This window comes from Amphiura filiformis, chromosome 17 (genome assembly GCF_039555335.1).
Source record: "Amphiura filiformis chromosome 17, Afil_fr2py, whole genome shotgun sequence".
Taxonomy (NCBI): domain Eukaryota; kingdom Metazoa; phylum Echinodermata; class Ophiuroidea; order Amphilepidida; family Amphiuridae; genus Amphiura; species Amphiura filiformis.
In genome coordinates, this window is record NC_092644.1 from 51,967,128 (window position 1) to 51,992,714 (window position 25,587).

The following is a 25,587-nucleotide window of genomic DNA, read 5'->3' on the forward strand; positions in this document are numbered from 1 at the left end:
TTTTGTGATAGTTAGAGGGGGCCTATCTCTCAGAGCAACAAATAAAAAGAGGCCTCCTCCTCTTTCCAGGCATAGTATACGCTATTAAAACAGCTCTAATTATGGGTATTTACACCGATTTTGCGATAAGAAATAAAAAGGCCCCTCTTCCTCCTTTTTTTTTCAAAAACCCGGATGTGAAACATGTTTTTTATTTTATTTGGCCTTGTGTAAAAAGGTAAAAAAAACTGGGGCGCGTTACAATAAGGCAGTTTGCAATCTCGGAAAATTGCAACTGCGCATGCTCAGACGGTCATGTGACAGTTCTTCGACGAGAGATAAACAGAACCAATCTCCCCCATTGACAGCAGTGTGAATGAATTGCAACTCAAAGGAAATCCCCCGTTATTTTTCATGTCTTTTACAAGATTAGCCATTTGAAACAATCACAATCAGTGTTCGAAATAAGCACTTAAATCCTCTTGGCTAAAAATCACTGGGGACAACCATATTGAGCTATGTACTTATCCCCTGGACAACCACTATTTGGATTCTTTGAACTCCAAAACATGACATATCGTGTGACATATATTTGGGGGACAACCAGAAACGTTTTGGTATATATTGCAAATTCGGAGCTAACAACACGTAGGGCGCACAGTTCATTAATAAATTTCTTCTCGGCAACAGCAGATCGCCTCAGCAGCCAATGAGAGACAAGTGCATCCAACGCAGTAAATATGTGATGTATCCTTAAAATATGCGCTTGTCAAAGGTCTACTGCAACTGATAATAATATGTAATTTTTGGCAATATTTTGCTAAAAATCAATGCATAAATGTTCAGGGTACTTTTATTTTGCATACTTTTGCCCTGAAACTTGGTCGAAGTGTTTCTATAGCTAAAATAATAGTTTCTCGATCATGAGAGCTCAATAGGCACGCAATGATAATTGCGTCGGCGTACAACGCCTACGACACATGCTCTGCATTTCCTATGCGTGCACAATCGATCGCGCTATTGTGTCATTCCACTAAACTTGCGTCATTACGCAGTGCACGCAGTACATTCATACTCTCATGATCGAGAAACTATTATTTTAGCTAGAATCAGGGTTATAGCCACGCTCGGCACTAAAAAAAAATTAAAAAAAAAAAAATTTCCCACAAATGTTTTATTTATCATAACAATTTTGGGGGTACATACCCCCTAGCCTATTCCCAGATCCCTTGTGTTCGCTAAAAAGATTGTGCCCCGAGCCAGCCTAATTGGATAGTAAAATTAGCCGGCACTCAACTTGGGCTAGCTACATGTATAACCCTGGCTATAATGATGTTGGTCCAGATGAGCCCTGATGGTACTTGAGATGATGTGTTCTAACACCTTACACGCAATACTGGTCAGGGAGACAGGTCTATAATTGAACGGTTTGTTTCTATCTCCTTTCTTGAAAAACTGCAGTCACATTGGCCTGCTTCCAATCATCTGGGATGTCTCTTATCCAGTGATTGTTGGTAAATAATCCGCAGAACAGGAGCTATATGGTCATTTTCACAGTAAAGGGTGTAACTTTTGATTTTTTGGGTCAAAATTTCAAACCACTTAAATATGTTTCTGTTTACTGAAATCATGCATAGAAGCAACTTAAATTCCAGTAAAATAATGTTTCAAGGCTTAAACCTTTTGATTTCTAATAAAAATTTGACATTTCCATAACATTTTGGTTAAAATCTAAGAAAAAATGTATTTTACATAACCTCAGAAAATTATGACATGAAAGCTGGAATACATGTGAAATCCCATTCCAAAGTAAGTCAACGGATATAAGTTAAATTTTTACCATGTTTTGCTATGTTTGTAATTGCAGTTTTGAAAATTTTTAACATCAAGTGTCATTTACAATGGAAATTTCCAAACCTTAAACATATTTTTTAAGTTTTAATTGGGTTCCTAAAATAATTTGAATGTCAAACTTCATGTACAAATACTACTTGATAAAAGGAACCTCCCAGCCAAGTTTCACAGAAATTGGAGTTATTTTTTAGAATTGGCAATTCAAGCGATTTGTGTTTCGGAGGCTTCAGTTAACAACACAGGTGATCATAAAAGTAAAATATTTGGCTAACCACTACAAGTTGACATAAAAAATAGGTAAAAAATATCACAATTACCAATTTTCATGCTTTGCTTCTAAGTATTGAATTTCAGTTGTGACAAAATTAAATTATCACAGCAAGTCATTTTTTTTTGTTTGGAGGCTTCATGTTAACAATTGTTAAACATTGCAGAAGTAGTTTTTTTGAAAACAACAGTGTTGGGATCATCTAAGCTGTTATTTTCTTGTGTATATTGAATCAATGATTCTATGCGGCAGATATTGTAGATTTATCACATGTTACTTTTTTCACCCATTTGTTAAGTATGGTGTTTTTTGCATGTGAAGCCTCCGAAACAGGCTTTTTTGGATATCAGTATATTTTTCAAACATTAACCATAATGTCAATTTTTTTTAAATTTATGACATTCTGCACATATCAAGTAATAATTACAATGCAGATATCAGTATGAAACACACCAATTTAGATATGCATAGATGATAATTAATCTTATTGTTGTTTCGGAGGCTTCATTTGTTTCGGAGGCTTCAATTGTTAACGGAAAGTTTGTATTGGGTCCCATTTTCAAACGGTGATATATATCTCCACGATTTAAAAACATGTGACTTGAAGATCTACTTTGCTACATTTTGATAAATAGATTTGATGAGCTCTTTTATTTATATTTGCACAAGCTTGCTGAACAGTTTGTTTCGGAGGCTTCAAAAAAGTTAACGGAAAAACGGCTCTTTGAAGTCAAGATTTTATAAAAATTTTAAAAGCTTGCAAATCGACTAATTTTTGTTACCCATTTCAAGTTAAGATAACAACTGTTATGAATCAAGAAGAAGTGAAGAAATAACCAAGAATTATGAACCAAAGCTACACCCACAAAGTTTGTTAACAATTGTTAACGGAAAATGAAGCCTCGAAGCGACAAATATCAAGTCCGGTTCTCAAAAATACAGGCTGTTCACAATTAAATCTAATGTGGCAGTGTTTACTGAACATATGACTGTACTTTCAGGATAAGAAAAATTATCCATGAACTAACTGAAGAAAACACAGGGTTTTACAAAAATGTTACTGTTTTTTATAGTTTTTCAAAATGGCAATATTAAGTACATTTAAGCCTGCTAAAACTGAACGCAGTAACTCCCAAAGCTGATTATGTTACCCAAGGTAGCTGCTAACTAGATGACTTATGTGGCCAAAAATCATGGAATTCTGTGGCTTTATTAGAACACTACGGATTAAAATGTTAAAAATCCAAAGTTACACCCTTTACCGTGAAAATGACCATATAGAAGCGTGGTCCTTCAAAATCTTGGTTGGTATCTGGTCTGGCCCAGTAGCTTTCCTAGGATTGAGTGAAGTAAGCACTTTCTCTACTCCTGCTGTGGAGACTTGGATGTCTGACATTGCTGGAAAGGGGCTGGTGCCTTTTGATGGCAAGGAACTAACATCTTCATTGGTGAAGACAGCTGTATTGCTTGGATAAAGTTTTAGCTTTCTCTTTGGCTGATGTTTCAACCTGCTTCCCAGAGACTAAGGAAGATATGTCCAATCCATCTCTCTTCAGGGACTTAACATACTTCCACAGTTTCTTGGGGTCCTCTTCTTCATGCCATTGATGTAGTTTGTATGTGACTCATCGAGTTGACATTTGACTTGCTTCTGAAACGTGGTATACTTGTCCCAATTTTTCTGTGTTTTGAACTTCTTGTATGTCTTGTACCTCCATTTTCTTCGTTTCATCAAGCACCGGATAGCTGGTGTCATCTAAGGTAGATTTCAGCCACCTTTCAAATGTTTGGATGGTGCATTTCTGTCCATGATTGCTTTGATTTGAGATTTGAAATGATTCCAATTTGAAGATATGTACATGTTTCCTCGAAGACTGTAGCTTAGAATTTGCAACTTTGAGTAAAGTTTCATATTTGAACATTGAGTCCAAAAATTGTTGAAGCAATCTTTTTTAGCAACATTTTTGATGCAATTGCCTGTGTCGTGTTCAGATGTACCAGTATTTACTTTTGGATTTCCATTGTTTTGCCGTAACTGGTGTTATGCTCTAGCGAATCAGGGTTAGCATGATTTAAATCAGTAGATTTAAATCACAATTTAAATCAAATGATTTTTTTAAATCACTGATAGCTGTTATAATATCTTTCCAAATTTAAATCACCCCAATGTGGAGGCATCCCAATCGACACCTTGCATCGAAAACCGCTCCTGTCTAAAATTTGATCTCAAAACATAAACCAGACCTCTGCTTCTGGCGGATCAGTAAGTGCAAATTTAGCCTTGATTTACTTGTCTGATCTTGTTCTGAGTTCACAGAACTTATTCAAATATTATTTTTAGAATTTAGCATTATGTCACTAGCATTAAGTTTGCCTGTCCCAGAATCAAACTGCCTGTCCAAATTAAAATGACTGGTGGATGGTTGGCTAGCTAACACCCTGGCTACAATAGGAAATTTGGTATCAAATGAAAGAGCTCAACATGTTCTTTAAATTGAGCCATCTTACAGTTACATTGATTTATCATGAAATTTCTTCAAAAAAGGGGCTTTCTTAAAGGGTCGCATATCACAAATAGGTCACCCAAAAATGGAGGAGCCGTAACATGAAAATGGCTTTCTTCCCACTTCAAGTTTAGTTTATTCTAAAAGTATGATACCTATGTTAAAAAGTTTGGTGTCATTTTGTAGATAATTATGTTCTTTGTCAAATGCAAAAAACCCCAAGTCAATTAGACAACTACTTGAGATTTATACTTCAATATGTAAGATGTGTCAATGGAGGAGCTGGGGCGGGTGAGCCGGGGCGGGTGAGCCCCATAGGGTTGTACACAAAATTGTGAACAAAATTGTGAACCTCATAGTAAATCAACTGTAACAAAAGATGTAACTAATTAATTGCCTAATTAAATACTAATTAAGACAGTTTTCCCTATATGTTACTGTACAAAGTGTGTAATGCTCCGACATTTCTAAATAGCCTATCTCTTGCCCGAGTCACCCTGCTTATTCAAAAGTACACATATTTTTAAGGAAATTTGATGAGGAATTCAATTATGCTATTAATTTTAGTGCCAGACATGGAGGAAAAAAGTTTTAATTGATAATGTCATACAAATTGTAAAATTATTTTTTCAATTTTTGACCACCCTGTATGTTTAACGCAAGGGATACCAAACTCTTTCTTCCTAATTTGTTGGAAGGGCCCATGCAATGTCTTTCTGAATCCATATTTATTTTGAGCTACATAGCTTTCAGAAAAAGAAAATATGGGGTTTACCATGACACGAAAGATGTTAATTTTGTTGATGTTCCACCCTGTATATTTCTTACCCACCCTGTATTATGATATTATACTTTGTTGATTTGGCATCCTTGTAATATAAGCTTTCCAGAAATGTATACTTTTAATGGTCTAAAATGTATTCATTAAAAGTTGTGTTGAAGTGAATCAAGATTGGTGATATTTTTATCATAAAAAATTATGTTACACAAAAGATGACCAATTCATGACATGCGACCAAAGGAGGAAATCGTGAAAATCCTTTGAACAAGAACCAAAACATTAATTTATACGACATAACATTTGCAAGGTTTGGCTGTTCAAGTCTCAGGCCATATTTTCCTTAAATGCAATTTAATAAAAGTTTTTAATGTATGCTCTTCCTAAGCAGGAAAATGACACTGTATATTTAATATAATCTCTTTTGTTCTTGTTTTTTTACAGTTAAAAAACCTAACCCAGCATTGGTGTTTACAATCATGAGGTATATTCAGAATGTTGAGTTGAGAGAATGGGTAAAGGAGAGCTTGCGAAAGACTATCTTTCAGAAGGTAAGAGCTGAGTTTGATATGAGGGAAACAATTTGGGAGCGGTGAATTCTCATGAGCCTAGAAATAATGAGTAGAGGCTGACAAGTTTAACATATTTTCTGACTTTTTTCATTACTTTTTTTCACCCACTATGTGTTTGTGCAACCTAAAATGTGACATGATCAAGGGGAATGAGTCACATGTCGACCCTGGTCAAAGTGAAATAAGCAGACTCAGTACACCGGTCGATCTTACCGTTTCCGATGTTGATTAAGATACTTCTTGCATCGATCCCGAGATGCGGAAAAACCAATAGTCATTTTGTCCCACATAAATGAATAAATAACAAAAACCCCGATCCCCGGTGGACTCACCCAAAAGGTGACGTCACACCATATGATAAATCCTTATCCTCCTTGGTCTCCGACTGACACAGGCGTGCCTATCGATTGTTCATAGCACTGTGTATCAATTTCTCGACCAAAGGCGAGATATACGGTTGTAGTTTCACACCTTAGGTAAAACCACACCGGTATTGTTCGGCTGAGGATAGTTTTGACGGCATTTTCTGGCGAAAAAGTGACAAAAACGATCCAAAACTTAGCTACATATCGTGCCTCCGTTTGTATCACGGGACACACGAGCAATTCAAAATGGCGCTCGTTGGCGCCATTCATTTTGTTTCCCACGTAAAACAACCATTGCAGCCTGTAAGTTACAATAGATGTTTGTACATACACATTGTATTTCATGTACGGTAGGTTATTGTTGCTATGTTAGGGTGATTACTCTATCGTTATGTCTTCATTACCGTCCGATAATACGAGTTAATCAGATGTTCATACGGTGGGGATTGGTAGGGACCGTCTGACATTTTAGTAATAAAGTTAGCCAGTCCTTACTTTACCACTAACGTTAGCGACCAGCCTCCGTGCTCAGGTTTGCTTACTGGGCTTGAGTCGCGTGTTGGGGGGGTAGTGCCCCCTCCCTTTTCTCCTCGCTTCGCCTCGGCCCTGTCGGGCTTGCCCTTCCCTGGTGACGGGCGGGACCCACACCGCTCTGTTTCACCCACAGGGAGTGCTCACGATCTTCTAGATGTCTTTCTTTTGCTTAGGACTCTCCGAGTTCCAGCTTGACGATTGGGATAGGCTCCATCATCGCCATAAGGCGAAGAAGAAATCTACCAAGGGCACTGGTAAGGTCGATCACGGTGGATTCTGCTGTGACAGCCCCTATGGGTCATGGCAGGTCTGCTTAAGGGGCTCCGGTCCCCGGACAAGCAGGCGGTTCCTTCGGGACTGCTAAGCGCGTCCAAAGGCTCAGCAGCCAGCGAAAGCACTGACTATACGTCGGAGCAAAGTAGCAGGCAGCAGAGCGGTAACCACCAGCGAAAACCCTAGCGGGTTTTGCAGCAGGAGGATACCAGTCGACACGGTAGATTCTGCTGTGACAGCCCCTATGGGTCATGGCAGGTCTGCTTAAGGGGCTCCGGTCCCCGGACAAGCAAGCGGTTCCTTCGGGACTGCTAAGCGCGCCCAAAGGCTCAGCAGCCAGCGAAAGCACTGACTATACGTCGGAGCAAAGTAGCAGGCAGCAGAGCGGTAACCACCAGCGAAAACCCTAAGCGGGTTTTGTAGCAGGAGGATACCAGTCCTCTAGCCAAAAATCCTCACGGGTTTTTAGCAGGAGGACACCCGTCTGTTGCAGACATATCTACGGGCTCAAACAGCCACAGTAGTAGCCAGCGACGGGCAGCATGCAAGGGTACCCGGGCTTGCCTGGGTTGAACCCTAGCATGCATGGGTTCAGCAGAGACGATACCGCGGCTAACGCTGTGGGTGTAGTCTTAGCAGAACCAACTGGGGTGTCACAAGGCAGCGTTCCATGGCTGGACCGCCGAGTGATACCCTGGGCCCTAGAATAGCTGCTGGCTGTCCACAGGGACTGGCTGGCGATTATTCAGGGGTTGGGCTCGCAGTCTCTCACGGGACAGCGACCCAGGTGCATTCGTGGCAGCTACAAAGGCGAGCTACGGCTTGACTTCAGTGGTAGCCGCTATGCACCCGCCCATAGCTGCCGTGAGTGGTCCGCCACACACAGCGACCTTGGGCGAAGCTCTAGAGGGTACAGTAAGTAGCTTGAACAGCCTAGCTGATCAACAACCCACTTATGTCCTCGAGAGCCAGCGGAGCGTGGGTGATCCATTATCGTCAATGGGTCAATTACCCTCTCTTGATCGATCACTGTCAAATCAACAGGCGTAGCTCCATTGATTGACGCTGCCTATTCAGGTGGCGAGGTGATTGATCGGGGTATCTGCACGCTCAGCTACCCGTGGTACTAGGCAAGCTCCCTCTAGCCAAGGGACAGCCGGTATAGCGGGTACCCATACACTGCGGCTTGATCCCTTGCGGGGAACGCAGTGAGGCATGGGTACAGTGGTACACAGCCGGGAGCCCTCACGGGCACCTACGCTGGAACCACGCGCCATACAGCGGTACACAGCCGGGAACCCTCACGGGTACCCATGCTAGTACCGCGCCGGTACCACGCCAGCACACAGCTTGACCCCCAAACAGGGACGCGGTGTGGCGAGGGTACAGCGGTCCACAGTTGGGAACCCTCAAGGGTACCCACGCTGATACCGCACCGGTACCGCAGCACCCGCCTTAGTCGCCACAGTCTCTGTGGCAACAAGGGGGGGAGGCGGTGCTGGTACTGCAGTACCATGGGGTTACCCTGGTGGCGGATCTTTTCAGGGTCAGCTGCCGGCTGGGTATGCCCCGCGGTACCCGCCGCGGGGCGGCTCTTCCACGGCCTAGCACCGTGGCAAGTGTCGCCTCGCGATGGCCACGCAGTACCAACATCAGCTGTTGACCAGGCCAGCCGGCATGGGGCTAACCCAGATCTTGAGCAGGGTAGGCCCTGTGCTGCTAGCGCTAGGACGACGGCTGCGAGAGCATGCGGACCCAGTGGTGCCATGGCGGATACCTCAGGGTCTTGCGGGAGTACTCCCTCTTCTGCTGGCAGGTAGTCGGCGAGCCACACAGTGGTTATGCCTTCTTACCCGCTTTCAGATGCCCGTCCTCAGTTACCGTCATCATCGGAGCATGATCACGGATACTGTGGGCGAGGGAAAGAGTCGGAAGCTGAGTCCGGTAGTGACATCACTACAATCTCCTTCCCCGCTGCCCGCGAGGGGAGCAACAGCACTGATCTTCCCCGGACACCCCCTAAGGGGAGTCCATGGAGGAGGACCAGGGGATCCTTTCAGTAGGATGCTCAGCTGCTGCTTCCTCACAGGGGCCGCCTGCACTCTCATTCCCGGCAAACCTCACGGGTAGATATCGTAGGGCTGTCGAGCTCAGTAGAGCTATGACGCCGGCGTGCTTGCACGCTTCCTCTGCGATGTAAGCAGGGAGGACCACAGGACCTACCTGAGGGGATCCGAGAGGGACCCAGATGTCGTCAAGCGTATCACGCTCAGACAACATCTGAGCTCTTCCGCGAGGTGAGCCTATTAGCGGTGCTAACAGCTAGCCTCAACGAGAGCTCCATGGGCCTAGCCCATAGGGTGTCCACTCAGCGCCGGGGGTGGGGCCTGCCACTCCAATCGCTCACGCGATGGAAAGGCAGGGTCCTTTTTCTCTTTGGATGCTTCTGCGCCACGGTGGAGGACCGTGCAAAGAAGCTACCAACGGAGCACTCTGAAGAAGTCGGAAACTGCCCTTACCATGGGTAGGAGCTCCGACTTCAGCAGGCCGTGCACCACCAACAGTACCCGAGCCCGCTACCTCTGTAGCACCCATTTCTGGGAGGCGCCAGGGTAGCACAGGAACAGCTGGCAAGCCCGAAGAAGAGCAAGCGCTCTTCCAAGGGAAGCTAGGCAGAGCATTCCTGGGGGCTCAGCGGTTTTTCCACTGGGGATCTCCCAGTGGACGACCGCTATGGCTTTCACCCAGAGGTGGGAAACCATCTCTTTGAGTGCCTGGGTATGGTCAGTGGTGAGTGGGGGTTACAGACTGGCAACCCAGTCTCCCCACATTCGTCTGCACATTTCAGAGGTCCACAGTAGTGCCGTCAGACGGCCCCCAGCGTCGGGCACTACTGACAGGGATCACACAGCTTCTCACGAAGCGGGCGATTGTCCCGGTCTACCCCCGTTCTACTGGGTGATCTTGGAGCCATTGGCTCCAAGGAATACTGGCGACAGGAGCCCCATCCGGAACCGCAGGCGGTTGAACACGTTCGTCAGGCCCAAGAGTTTCAGAATGGGGACTCTCGCCTCGGTGCTAGCCTGCCCCATCAGGGGCATGGGAACAACATCGCTAGATCTCTCGGACGCCTATCTGCATATGCCAATCGCCTCTCAAGATCGGAGGCATCTGCGCTTCTAGGTACAGGATCAAAATTACCAGTTTTGATACCGGCCATCCGCCTGTCCATCTCTCCCAGGGTGTTTAACACTCTTGGTCAGAGCGGTGGCAGCGTACCTGAAGCACAGGGGTGTCAACATCAGTTGCTACCTGGACGTTTGGCTCATATACGGACGCACTCCACTGAAGACTACGGGTCTCATGGGGTTGATAGTCCGTAGGGTGCGGGACCCTGGATTTTTGATCAGCTCAAAAAAGTCCAGCGTGGTCCCGACGCATGAACACCACTATTTGTAGGGGCCCAGATCACCCTCACGGAGGGGTTCGCGGTGCTCTCACCCGGCGGGTGACGAACATGGTGCGGTGTGCCTGACTCTTGGCGAGTCTCGGGCAAAACCCGCTGTGGCATGGATGAAGGTGGTAGGCCTAATGGCCAGTATGGTAGACCTCGTACTGTACTGCCGTTTCTACGTTAGGCTTACCCAACTACACCTTCTAGCCTGCTTGCAGGCCCAGTCGTCACCCAATATCCCTCGCGGTTCCGTTGTCGGAGATCGCGCGAGAGGAACTCTGGTGGTGGACCCATCAGCCCAATTTGACCCAGGGTGTCAGGTTTCCTGCACCCCGGTATGTCACGTAGTGAGCGACCATAGCGTCAAAAGCGGGGCTGGGGGTCCACATCCTGGAGACTCCGTCTCGGGCCTATGGGGGCCATAGAGACAGAGTTTCACATCAACCTCCCTCGCTCACGAGGTGATCGTGGAATCACATACCGTTGTCCTGACGGATAACACAACCGTGGTAGCCTACCCCAACAGACAAGGGGACTCCGGGCCACCACGATTGAGCCTGCATGCACGACACCTGATAGGGTGGTGCAAGTTCAGGCAGATTACGATGAGAGCGATACACATCGCAGGCGTCACCAGCATCCTCGCGCACACTCTGCCACGAGGAAGGGTGTCGAGACCAGCAGAATGGTCCCTTGCTCCGCGAGGTCGCTCAGGCGATCTTCAAGGGATGTACCACCCTCGAAAGATCTGTTCGCATCTCATCGCAATCATCCACTGCCGGTGTACTGCTCAAGGGTCGCGGACCCCAAGCATTCACCGTGGGCGCTCTGTCCATAGACTGGGGAGGATGACAGCTTATGCAGTCCCTCCGATCTCACTACTCATGAGGGTGGTGACCAAGATCGGGTGGGAAGACTGCATTGTCATTCTGCTAGCGGCAAGGCCGCTGGCACTCCCAGTACCAGATCTACTCCGGATGCCCGGAGCGGAGGTACCAGTCTATCACTAGAGCACCTGCAGTTAGCTGCATGGCCCTTACCAGGAACGCGCAGCGAGGGATACTTTTCATCAGAAGCTGTTTTTCTCATCGCCGGGGCTAGCGGAAGTCTACCCTCCGTGACGTATAGCCAGAGTCTGGCTCCATACTACGCTTGGTGCTATGAGACAAATAGCTCTCCGCTAGAGCCTCTGTGCTGCTAGTTCCGGAGTTTCTGACAGAAAAGTTCCAAGCAAGACTTCAGCGGGCCACTGGGGCCAGCTATAAGTCAGCTGTCCTCTCCATTCACCGAGGTTTCGAGGACGGGTTGACTATCATAACCGATGGTTACCTTATTAGTCTACGCCTCGACGGTATGTTCAACAGTGTCTACCAAAAGGAAAGTGATCCTCCTAAGGGATCCCAACACAGTCTTAGATTACTTTAAGGGTCACCCTTTTGACCTTCCGTCAAAAGCGACGCTTAAATACGTAACTCTCAAGATGGCTTTCCGGTTTGGCGTTGGCTTCGGGACGGCGGTGCTGAGTTGCACACGGTCTCGAGGTTAGCTTCCGTGTTCACAAACACTGGAGCGACACTGTTTCGGCGCTCTGTTCTCGTGACTACTGAACGGCGCGGTGCATACCGACATTCGTCCCTCTCCAATCCCCAGGGGTGGGCAAGGGTCGGCTGAAGCCAAAGATAGGCTGGGGTGTGACGTCACCTTTTGGGTGAGTCCACCGGGGATCGGGGTTTTTGTTATTTATTCATTTATGTGGGACAAAATGACTATTGGTTTTTCCGCATCTGGGATCGATGCAAGAAGTATCTTAATCAACATCGGAAAGGTAAGATCGCACGGTTATGAGTCTACCAAACATTTTTGTTTGGGACTAGTTTCTCTACTCCAGCTGTGGAGACTTGGAATGTCTGACATTGCTGGAAAGGGGCTGGTGCCTTTTGATGGCAAGGAACTAACATCTTCATTGGTGAAGACAGCTGTATTGCTTGGATAAAGTTTCAGCTTTTCTAACTTTTTTCATTACTTTTTTTCACCCACTATGTGTTTGTGCAACCTAAAATGTTCAAATGGTCAAAAATGAGTTTTACTTATGTTTCTAATGAAGACATTTAAAGCTTTCAGAAACTGAAAACCCCATGTTGATACAACTTTTCTTTGCGAAGTTTCATCAATTTATCAATCGCTGAAAACAATAGAAAACAAAAGAATTTTAACACTTTCTTGACCAATATCTCAAAATCAATATTAGCGACATCCAACTCATTTCCCTTGATCGTGTCACAAACTGTTCTTTTTTCATCACATAATGTGAAGCACAAGAATGAGTCCATCTTCATTTGATTACTTACTGTTTAAGTTGTGGACGGTGTCTTGCTGCAGTGTCTTGTTTTATTTGAATGTATGTGACTCTACAGTTAATTTCAGTAATTCTTGCTATGGTTGAGCATACCTAGTTTGAACTTGTAGCGCACTAAGTGTGTGTATGTAATTTTCTGGACCACATTATATGCTTGTGTGTTTATCGTGGTGCTTATCCAAGAATTACTTTAAAATAAAATCATAAAAATGTTTGTGCGTAACCAGTAACAGGCAATTAATAATCTTTGCCATTTGACTTGCAATCACTTGCTGAAAATAAAGCAAGGTCTCAAGCCAAATGGCTGTGGGTTTGTATGGCCATGTAAAATCCCATGTTCTGCAAAAGTAAGTACATGTACAGGTACCTTTAGTATCCAATTGTTCGGTTTTAAAGCAGTTAATCTTCCCAGGTGTAAAACCCTTGTAACCAGTTGATGTAACTGTACAGTCTGAGAGAGGTACAGTATTTGCCCAGTTTGAAATTCACAATTATTCCAATTTAAATGTAATTGTTGTGTGGTTTCCTTCAGGCACATGCTTTGTCCATCCAAACCGGCTGTGAGATACTGGTCAAACTTCATGATGCCGCCGATGTCACCAGCCATCAGTATTATGCTACAGGCAGTCTACATAGTGCGTACAAAGGCAACACCCTACACAAACATCCCAAAGACAAACTAGTATCCGGTGATACCGGATTGCCGCAGATCGATTACGTCGATCAAGCCATCCAAAGTGGATATGCCGATGAACATTTATCTGAAGCTGACGATGGACAGGTGGGAAAGCTTGATTCTTTCACTCAAAGTCAAAATCAGTTCGATAGTCAAAGTGTGTTTGATAGTAAAGATCAACAGACAGTTCTTCCTTTACATTTAACTGTATCAAATGAACCATCTTGTGACGAGTCTGAGAACAAAGAAACCTCAGAAAGAGAACTTTCTACTGATAATGGACAACTTCCAGAAGGTGTACAAATTAAAGTGGAAAAGGAAGACAATGAATCAGAAGGTACCACTTGTATGATAAGTGAGACTCTGGATACGAACACACAGAGTACAGAACCAGTATCTTTTCATGATCTTCAGGATGATCTACCTATGGATACAACAGGTGTCATTTCAACTGACTCATTGCAAGGAGAGGAAGCTTCAGTGGGTACATTCTCAATGCCAATGTCACCCAAACCATATCAATGTGCTTTGTGCCAAAAGGCATTCCGTAGTGTACAGGTACTACAGAAACACACACAGACATTCCATTTTAGAGGTCAAGGGTCATCAGGCTCATCATTTCGTGGCAGAGGCAGAGGTTATGCATCGTCATCATCGTTGAAGAGGTAAATAGTTGTTGTACAGTTGAATTCTTTTTCAAAATACAATCATTTAGTGCCTCATATGTACTTTATTTTACCCCCAGAACTAAGTAGATCACATTAAACAGCCAAAATAACATACATTGTTGTAATCTGATACCAGTATTATGTCAAGGAATCTTTGGGATTTAACATGTTCCAGATCTGGAAAAATTGGAAATCAGGGAAGTCCTTTCTGGTTATGAAATGTTTGCCTCCTTAGCTTTGGCTTATTTTGGCAGAAAGTGTTCTTCTCTACTTGCCTCCAATTGGTTAATTACTTTATATACTCATCTGAGTAATCAATCAAAATAGAACTTATTCTTACCGCATCTCTGATTGGCTCAATATATGATACATATGCTTCTTTCTAACCAATCAAAGTAGTTGTCAGTGGCTCAATATATGATACATATGCTTCTTTCTTACCAATCAGAGTAGTTGTCAGTATAACACTTAAGGTTAACCATATTGCATTGTGGACTCTTCAACCTGTCAATTATTCTCTTGATTTCCATTTCAGGTATCAATGTGTAATGTGCAGCAGATCATTCCCACACCCCGATCTTCTGCAAGACCACATGTCCCGGTCTCACATGGGATCACCAGCCATGCAGCAACTCGCATCTCAGTCCCAACCTTCGGATTTGTTCCCTCCTAACAGTTCTGCAGAGTCGTCATCTTTAGGAAGCCAATCTCAAGGCCCATTCCACCTTACAGCTTCATCAGATCAATCACAACCATCTACATCAGGGGTATTGTCTCAATCATGGACAGGTACCCCCTCCACTCCTATCTTTGCCCCTCAAAAGAGAAAGCTAGGAGGAATGTCATCTTACAGATTTCCTCGTCCAGGAAGGCCGGGAGCATTAGGGTCACCTGCAAATAAAGGACAAGGAACCTCACCTAAGGTAGGCACAGTTTTCATCAACATTTTCTCAGAATTTTTAATAGTTTGAACAAAGATAATAGGCAAGATTCAACTTGGTCTTATAATTTAATCCACCATGTTCGAAATAGCCAAAATCTACAAGGGTCTTAGAGCCCTTGGGTTTGAAATCTTTGCACCCTCGTTAATTTTTCACTGGCCCAAACTCAAATGGTAAACTGTAGTAGTGTAGTGTTAATATTATTTTGGTCCACATTTCCATCTTGCTGAATTTAGTTACAAAATTTCATGAGGACCGCACTGTAACTCATAAGTGGTTTTTACAGGCTTTCTGTCCGAGGGCTCGCCATATCACAATGCATTTTGTGTGTGCATAGAAGCTTCATTTTTCAATCAAAACAGTGACCAGAAATATTGCCTTATCTTTGCTAAAACTATTGAACAGTGGTGGCATATATCTTTGTGATCAGTGCATACTGATGAATCCCAAATTACTAGAAACTGGTCCTATTGTAATGTCTATAAAAGGCAATGTTAGTAATTTGTTTGCAGTGCAAAAATTATTTTGCTACTGACCTGCTTGCACTCAAAGAAAATCACACTGGGCACAGGACGGGTTATATAGGATTGTTTATTTGCCATAGAAGTGATGATGTTACAGGATCGAATACCATAGCAATAGGTTAATACAGTTTTGAATATATCGCCCTGCACTACAAGCAGGTTGAACTTATCACCTGTGTATGTCTGCAATCATAGAGTGAATACAATCCCGCTCTTTTCAAAGATACTAATCTTAAGGCATGAGTGATCAGCATGATATAAATATTCTTTAGAATTATGATCCAGGTGTTTATCCCTATTCTGTGACATCTATAGCTCAATGCAGAGGTACCGTGTGAACATACTAGTGCAGTGTGATATATCCAAAAATTGTTTTAACCTATTGCTATGATAGTTAATCCTGTTACATATCACTTCTATGGTTTATATGTGGTATTCATCAGTATGAAGAAATCACAGTGATATAATGCATCATCAACTTTTACCACCCTTTAGAAGATGTGACTGGTGAACTGGTCATCATGAGATGAGGCCTGTAGCCAGGCTTTCCAGTTAAAGGGTTTGACTTTAAATGGTAAGCTAATGGTAGGTGATGGGTAGTTTTGCTGATGTAGCTAATCGGCGCGAATGTGTCACACACTTGCACAACGATGACTCTATGTCAACTCAAAAAATGCAATGTTGGTGGAGGCTGATTGGAGAAGTGGAGACATTTTGTGTCGAAATGGAACAATTTTGTGCAGTTTAAGGCATAATTTGAATGAAATGAACAACTCTTCTATTGAGAATCTGACATGTACGATTATTTCAAATGTTCAAAACTATGGAAAGTTATTACAATAGTAGGCCTCATTTGTCACTTCTGATAGTTCAGGTATAATTATTTACTCATGTTTGGTCTTTTGATATCATTTTTTTTTTCAATTTTCTTTATAGTTTCCCCTTTTAACTGAAAGACAAGGAGGTCTCAAACAAAATGTGCCAAATCTGCCAATGTCTGCGCCATTTGCATCAGTAAACATGAATTAACACTGTTTCATTAAAAAATGGCTTTAAAGTGCTGCCATTCTGACGCACCGGTCTTCTGCAACCATTGTTTTTTCTTGGCGGCCACTTCTGGGTCTGCCTTTGACATCTCGGTCTGTGAAACTTGGCTTTTAGCTTGGAGATCATACTGCGGGAAACGCCTCAAGCTGACCAAGAATAGCTCGAGTCTTATCCAGATCTGATAATCGAACCATGGTTGATTAGAACTTTCTTGCAAATGATCACTATAAAGAAGTGACCAGCAAGAGAGGTTGACTTGCGTTGATCCATTTGAATCCACATGTAGAACTGTTTCCCATCCTAGCACTTTTCATTCAACATGATGCATTGCAAACAACTTTTCATTCATTCATTTATTCATGCATTCGCAGACAATGGTCAGTTTGGCACATTTTCTTTGAGACCTCTCTGTCTTTCAAAGAAAGTTACTCAGCCGTGGAATATGTTATCATCAGAAATGAGGTGTCATTGTTGACAGGAAAGAACTGATTTCACTGATATGAAACAATATGGAGATAGATTTCAAAAATTTCTGATATACAGCCGTTTTTGAAAGTTTCCAAACTTTTTTTGAGGAGTTTAGTTAGCAGTAGTAGTAATGAAGAGACAAGTCACCTCTCATAATACAGGGTCTACATGTGTAACAAATTTGGGCTTGCGAAATTAGGGCGGGCCACTATAGAAAGCTGCAATCCCCAGTGGTGTTGATACCTGATGTAGATAGCTATAGGTTGGACTTTTATCAAGATCAGCAGAACATAGCTTGTTCATCTGGTCTGTTTAATTTGACCATCCACATGTATCTGTTTCACACAAAGAGGTTAGTCCCAAGGACTTTTGTCACTTTACCATGAGTTTGCATGTCACTCAGGGGAGGGGATGCAATTTTGGGTCTAATCTTCTTGGAGTCACAGGATCTTTATTGTAGGACATCTTTAAGCTGAATTATGTTTGATTGCTTTTGCAAACATAAAGTATGTGCTTTTATGAAAGTAACTGTCTTGATCAAATCTGGAGGTCATTGAACTGTTGTGGATAACAAAGCTATCTCTCTGTGCACATTTCTTTGAATTTTAATGATTTATACCTAGTTAAATATTACTAGAATTAGTTATTGAGAATATTGAATTGATTTAGGAAGTAGTAGATTCTGCTGGTAGAGGGTGATTGGTCAATGCAGTTCACGTTTTGAGTGATGTAGCTCGAGAGTTGAAAGGGGACTGATTTTTGATCTATGGTCTTGACACTCTTAAAATGGAATTTACTTTGTTGGAAAAGCAATGAAATAAAATTCAGCTTTGGTCACAACTTTATCTATTTCTGAAAAGTCTTCATTTTGTAAATAGATCAATAGCATGATGTGCATGTATACTTATGTAAATGCGTTACATCGGGGAGCTCAATTCTCAACAGACAGCGAACATAGTATCATTCCGTGAACTTCCTTGACCCCTGACCTGAGATGCCAGATAGGATTCACTCATTCTGGGAAAGATCTAAAGAACTTTATAACCTAAAAATGCAAAGGTAAGTTTGATAATTATTACCTTATGTTAAAGTATAATGGTATAGTGCAAAGTGTCTTGCTTTTAATTTGTAAGCTAAGTTTTTTTTAGATCCAATCATTCGTGGAGTATAATAATTATCCACATGGTAATAGAGAGTATTGTCTTAATGTTAAACTTAAACGAAGTACCGACATTTTTGAGGGGTTTCTTTTATACAGTTATCTTCAAGTGAAGAATTCAGATGCAAAACATACACTATTGCTGCCATGGGTTTTGGTTATTTTTTATCAATATGTTATTACGATATTATTAGTTTACATTTTTGCTGCTGAAAAGACATAATTTGTACGGTATTCAAAGTTTGCCACAAAAAGAGTACAAGTTCTAGGTTTAAACCAAGGAAGTTAAACTAGGGGAAGTTGGAAAATTATTATACAGTATTTCTCCTTCATGAGCAACATTCAGTTTGGGCTCTTTGGATACAAGTTATCCAATGAGAAGTCTACACTTGATGCAGCAAGTCTGTTTTATGGACTCTATTCTGGATAAAGTTGCTTTACACTAGTGTAGACCTGTATACAGTTGGGTTTTTTACCATTTGCTTAGATAAAAAGGGGAGGGGTACCATGCTGCAGACATTAGTATTATATACCTGTTCATACATACAAAGACTTTCTTATTGTTTTGCAGAAAAAAATCAAATCTTCATCAAGTATTTCTACATCTCCAGTAGTAGCCACAATAGTCAAACCAGAGCATGTGATTCGTAATGTACTGTTGATGCCAGGGCCAGTGACTACTCACAGATCATTTCACCGTGCAAACTCCAGGTTTGGATTGCAAAAACAACACTACGACGCTGCAGTATCGACTCTATGTGAAGGAACATTTGGGACGTTAGTGGAAATCAAAAACGCCCGCAATAACAAGGCGACAATGATATCGTGAAACCAAACCCGCAAGAAGTTTCGGCAGGTGATGTAGAGTTAGTTAGCAGCAATGGGGTTTCGTTTCAAGAGTTTGAACGAAGGTATTGTTGTAAGAGTGATGATCATGCAATCACTCCACTGATGAAGAAGATGCTATGTGACGATGGTCATGTGCCTGAGGGAACTTTCCCTGGGAAGATACGTTTATTGTGAAGGTAGTCATTCATCCAGGTAGTAAACTATAATCTGATCAACTTGCCTTACTTTTATTTGAGGACGGTATCTCACATCCTATCCTGGATGAATGCCCAGGTTGACTAATCTTCTGGCAACAAAGGTTTGTTGGCCTGTGAACATGGTGAAGGGGGTGTTGTGAGGGATCTTTTTAATTGCTTATCAGTAGCCCTGTCACCAAATTACAATTGTGAAATAGACCAACTGAGTCTCCTAGTGAGTGAAAGTTTCCCCTGTTTATATTGCATCTGTTTTTACCATATATTTAATTTCGTCAAATCTTTGCCAATGTCAAAATTTCTGCCAGGGAAAGAGTTGTCAATATAAGTAATAATATAATAGAAAGGGTGTGGGTTCAAGCCTCAGTCAGTTACTTCCTTGGTAAAGGTGTGGTATATGATTCCCTCATTTCACTCCACCTCAACCAAGGGTAGATTTCATGAATGAGACATACAGTAGTTGCATCATAATTGTGAGTTCCAATGGTTAAATTTCACAAATATTTATAATTGAAACACATTTTAAGTAAATGGATTTTAATATAACATAAAACCTTTCACAAAGCATAACCTTGGCAAAAGCGACCTAATAGTGAATAGGGCTATTCCAGTTGAAATCCATACACCCGCTGGATGACATGTCCTTAATCTCCCACACAGGGGTGTAGATTTTAAATGGAGTAGCCAATTTAGGTGACTCATTTGAAATCCACACTCCCTTCAACGAACACGCTGATGTTACCTGCAAGAAGGCCAATTCAACCAGGGCCTCCTTGAGCTGCAATTTTCACCATTGCAGCAGGAGGATTAAAGAAGCCACCTATATGACATACGTTCTAACGATTGTGGAGTACGCTGCTGCAACCTGGGACCCCCACACCCAGCGTAACATCAAAAAGATAGAGCAGGTCCAGCGCAGCAGCGCCCGCTATGTCACTGGCAGCTACAGTGTAACATCCCTGCTCAAGGACCTTCAGTGGCCGTCACTTGAAAACAGGCGACTTCAGTACAGATTAACCATGTTATATCGCATCAGGTTCAACTTGGTAGACATCGACTGGAAAGACTACCTCCAAGAAGCGAAATCACGCACCAGAGGTCACAACTCCAGGTTCTGGTTGCCTTACTGTAGCACGCAACAGTTTGCCTCATCCTTCTTCCAACGCTCAAGCCGAGACTGGAATAAACTAGAAAAGGATCCAGCAGACTTCAGATCTCTTGATACCTTCAAGTTGGCATTAAGGGACTCCACCAAGTAGCCAGCATCCAATTATTTTTATCGCACATCACTGTACATATTGAATTGCACCTGATTTTGCTGACTCCTCTTTGATTGAGCTACTAAGCGCGTGCACCCCGCCGCAGTACGATATTATTCAGGATTCTGAAGTTGGTACTACTAAGGAAGAAGAAGAAGAAGAAGAAGGAGTGTAGATTTTAAATGGAGTAGCCAATTTAGGTGACTCATTTGAAATCCACACTCCCTTTGTGGAAGATTAATGTCTTCCAATTCCATAGGGGTGTATGGATTTCAACCAGGATAGCCCATAGAGGTTATCCGTGTTCTATAAGCTGCATATCCCATCAGGGACTGCAATACCTTGTTTAGGATTTTCAAAAGAAGTACCTGCATGTGCAACCATGACTGTTTCAAAATAGCCCTCCAAAGTCATGCAAATAACTCAGAGGTCGTGCATTGAATTGGTTTGAATGAGGAATACTATTCTGGAATAATTTCGGGAAGATTTCGGGAGTACATATATGTTTATGAATGCAACATACTTTGTAATGCTAATTACTGTAAAAGTGCATATTTCCGCTTAAGGGCTGTGGTATGAAAGTTTGGACAGTATTTATTTTGGGACATTAGAGCACATCAGACATCAATTGCATTCTGAATCGAAGAATGTCATTCTGATATCAAATAATTTTGTTTTTTTGAAATTAGCAATTTAATATACATTTTATGTTAAATCATTAAAAATTGATATTTTACAGTACTCGAAGTAAACTTTATAAATCTGATGTTTTATACTTAACGTGTATGTAGGTGGGATGAAATGCCGACGATCAATTGAAAATTTTGACCTTTCGTATTGAAGATATGGATTTTTTCCCAAAACACCAAAAAAATTAGGTCTTTTGGGGAAAAAATCCATATCTTCAATATGAAAGGTCAAAATTTTCAATTGACCGTCGGATTTTCCTCCCTGCTACATACACTTTAAGAATATATCATTAGATTTATATCATTTTCTTCGAGGACTGTTATATCAAAAATTTGAAAAATATCACATTTTTATAATTTGTCATAAAATTTGTATTATATTGTGATTTTCAAAAAATGAAAATTATTTGATATCAGAAAGACATGCTTCGTATTCAGAATGCAATTCGATAGGTCTGAGGTGCTCTTGTGTCCCACAAAAAATACTGTCGAAACGCAATAAACGCTCATTTTAGATCCCTTAACAGTTATTTTTAAGTTTTTTAGGAATGTTGCAAGTTGATTAATTTGCAAAATTTTAAGTATAATATATTATATACCTCATATATAGATTCCTCTCATCTGATTGGTTAAAAGTGGAGTCATTAAAATAGCTGTGCCCCCTTTTTCTATCAAGATGACGTCATAAAACAACTGTGCCCCGGGCACAGTTGATTCTATGCCCGGAAAATAATTGGATATAATTGGATACTCGCAACCCGAATACACAGATCGCTCAGTATACATTGCGCACCCACTATACGGCCGGCGTTGATTACGAGTGTTGAGACTATCGCGGTCACAGTTCGCAATGAATTTGACCTCTCCTTGCTTGAATGACGATCTTTAACCGGCCGCCGTAGTGAGTGCAGTGATTGTTTACAAAATGTTACATGTCAAGGATTTATACCTGCCAAATGTCACTTTTTAGACAAATTACTACGACCTGGAGACTTCGGCAGTGTGTGATGTTAGCACAGAAGCGGTAGGGTTGTTTTAGATTATGACATCGGTAGATATCGGTCCAAATTCTGCACCCTTGCTCTTGCATGCACTGTCATGCTGTGTGCATTTAAGCCTAAAGGCCTATGCAGTTAAAAGCTTGTAGGCCTTGTCAGTCAGGAAATCTTTTAACCAATCAAATGAGAAGAATCTATATTATTCGGTATATAAAACAAATATTGACTGCTTAATATTAGGGCACAGTTTAAAATTATAGGCCCTCGGTGATGTCAAAACCATGACTATGCCCTCAGCTTCGCTTCGGGCATAGTCATGGTTTTGACATCACCTCGGGCCTATAATTTTAACTGTGCCCCTCATAGCAGTCAATATTTGTATAATGTAACTTCATATAAAAAAATACATTTTTGCGTGTTGGTATATTCGCGCCCTCAAAATTTGGGATGATAAAACCCTTGCGAAAATAACCACTCGTTTTGTAAAAAGTTTGTTTGTCACATGACTTGAATAATTGAATTTGGTATCTGAAATAAAACATGTCAAAAGTCAAATGTGTGTCCAATTTATGGAGTAATTTATTTAATTCATACACATGATGTTATCAAATAATATACAGACCCTAAAATAATTTAGGTACCAGTTATGTTCGCCCCGGTAATATCCTAAACAAAGACAAATGTGTCATAATTAAAACATGTACCCTGTAGCTCTGATTTAACACCTCATGTGTCATTTGTTGACATCAGTGATCAAAAAAGCAAGGAAGGAACAAAATCAAGAGTTGTACTTTAATGTTTTAATCAATGGAAAGCACAAATCAGTAGGGCATCTAACGGAGCAATCTCATATCTGCAATTTTTGAATTTGCATCTTCCTTGGCATTTTGGATCACAGTGTCTTTTTAAAATTTTAAAATTTCTTGACTGATTTCAACAAATGAAGTTTTAAATCCAAGCTAAAATATGCAGCCATCTGGTTCTAATTATGACATATCTGTCTTTGTTTAGGATACATAGGGGTGAAAACTGGTACCGTACCTTGATTCTCTTATGGTCTGTATAATGAGTCAAATATACAGTGTATGGCTAAAGGAAGTGTTCATCTTAGTATTGGTTTCCTGTATATCAAGATATCACATAACATCACAATAACTATGAGTGTAAAGGAACAACCCAACATGATGATTGTCATCTACATTACTACACACAAAAAGTATCCATACATTTAAAACAAAAGCAATATCTTCAAGACACTAAACCTAAATTACCAAGAATCGGTAGTCAATAGATGGGGAATTTTGTTCTGCTTTTTAAACCTCATTTGGAAAAATGTGACTGTATTTCTCAAGACAAAACTCATTTAGCGCACCGAAATTTCAATTTTGAGGAATAATTGTTCAAAAAAGGGGGTTATTCAGTGTAGGCTACTGAAAAAACAGGGTCATTGGGTGTAGGATTTGCCAAAAATAATGGGGTTATTTCATGGGCGCATGGCGTATGTCAATATATGGGAGTGCCTCCCCCCCCCCCCGGGTTCTCAACTTATACTAATTTGAATGAAAAGTGACAATTTACAAAACTATACCAAGTTGGTCAACTTTGAAATACTCTTTGGTATAACTTGGGGAATAAAGTCGCATTGTGCTGAATAAGGTAACAAAATAAGCAGAATAAATTAACTTTGATTGGTTATATAGATTTCGTGTCTGTAAGATATTGCTTTTGTTTAAGTATACACAAAACTATTTGTGTTTTTGATTAATCCCTTGCATCCCTGCCAGAAATGTAAGCCTGAAATGTTGGAAATTATGGTTCCTGCATCAGACAAATGGTTTTTTCCAACATAATCGAATCTAATGGTTTTGTTTATAGCATGATATCAATATTTTGGGTTGCTCCCAAATTTTGATGAGAATATCAATTTTTTTCACCTGTAGGATTGAAAAACAAAAGGAAATAAATTATGGGTTTGTTCATATATTTTCATGACTAAACAACGTTTAGATATGAAAATGAATGAATGAACCCTGTTCATACAAACGCAACATTCTATGTGCTGTTACTGTCCTTCACAACTATAAAAATGCAATTATTTTAGACTAGAAAACTACAATTTCTTTTTCCATCACCAATTGAGAGAAAATGTTAACTTGCTCAGTCCATCGTATTTGGATGCTTGCGAACATCGCATACATTGCTTGCGCTTTGTGAAATAGTATGTGAAAATACATGACAATATCTTACTCGCTAGCATCCATGGTTCTATCGAGGGAGAACTGGGATTAACATTGTCAAAAACCATATTTGCGGCACATTACTGTTTGGTCATTTGTACTGAGTACCTCCGGGAAGAGGTTCTTGGATCTTGGATGGTTCCGATGGGCTATTCCAGTTGAAATCCTGTGATTCCATGACCATAATCTTCCACACAGAGTGTGAATTTTAAATAGGGTTACCTGAATGTGTGACTTCATTTGAAATCTGCACCCCCTGTGTGGGATATTAAGGTCATGTCTTCCATATCCAAAGGGGTTGTATGCATCTTAACTGGAAGAGTCCATTGCTTCTACAAGGGGTGCCAAAATAATAAAATTACCCCTTTCCAGGATTTTTTAGACAAAATGTATTTTTGATACCCTTTCTGCAATTTTGATACATGTATCCATCTCTTTGCATTGGAGGATAACCAACTAGATTGATGGCGTACATGTACACCCTATAGTTTGGTCAAGGAGTGAGGGATTTAAAATGTTGATTGTGTTTTTCCTACATGTATGTTTTTTTTACACATCAATGTTATTTTAACCCACTTCCAGTTTTGTTACCGATAGGGAGCAAGAGTGGTCAGCTATGAACATTGATATTTTGGGTTGCTTCATTATACAGAAGCATTGATACCCCTTCTGATTGAGTGACACATTGTGGTGTTGCCTTTTTTCATTACTTGTCCTGCATGTTTGAGCATGGAACTTGACTTGAATCTAAGGCATCCCTTCCTTATTTACATGTACTGTGCACAAAAAGTATCCATAATAATATTTTAAAGACACTAAACCTAAATTACCAAATAAAGTAATCAATAGATGGATAATATTGTTCTTATGTATTTTGACACCTCATTCAGCACAATGCGACTTTATTCTCTCAAGTTATATACCAATTTGAATGGAAAAAG

General features: G+C 41.4%; 1 protein-coding gene across 5 annotated transcripts in view; it reads left to right on the plus strand.

The window, feature by feature from the left end:
• Positions 1 to 25,587, plus strand: part of LOC140137946 (uncharacterized) — a 41,500-nt gene that overhangs the window by 3,247 nt on the left and 12,666 nt on the right. For 4 of the 5 annotated variants that reach the window (XM_072159752.1, XM_072159754.1, XM_072159755.1 and 1 more), the window contains exons 2-4: positions 5,828 to 5,934; positions 13,470 to 14,278; positions 14,817 to 15,204. In XM_072159752.1, the coding sequence (XP_072015853.1) occupies positions 5,863 to 5,934; positions 13,470 to 14,278; positions 14,817 to 15,204 (1,269 nt within the window). In that variant the 5' untranslated portion in view covers positions 5,828 to 5,862. Of the gene's footprint in view, positions 1 to 5,827; positions 5,935 to 13,469; positions 14,279 to 14,816; positions 15,205 to 18,991; positions 19,694 to 25,587 lie in introns of those variants that run through there. The other variant, XM_072159756.1, reaches the window with a different exon arrangement.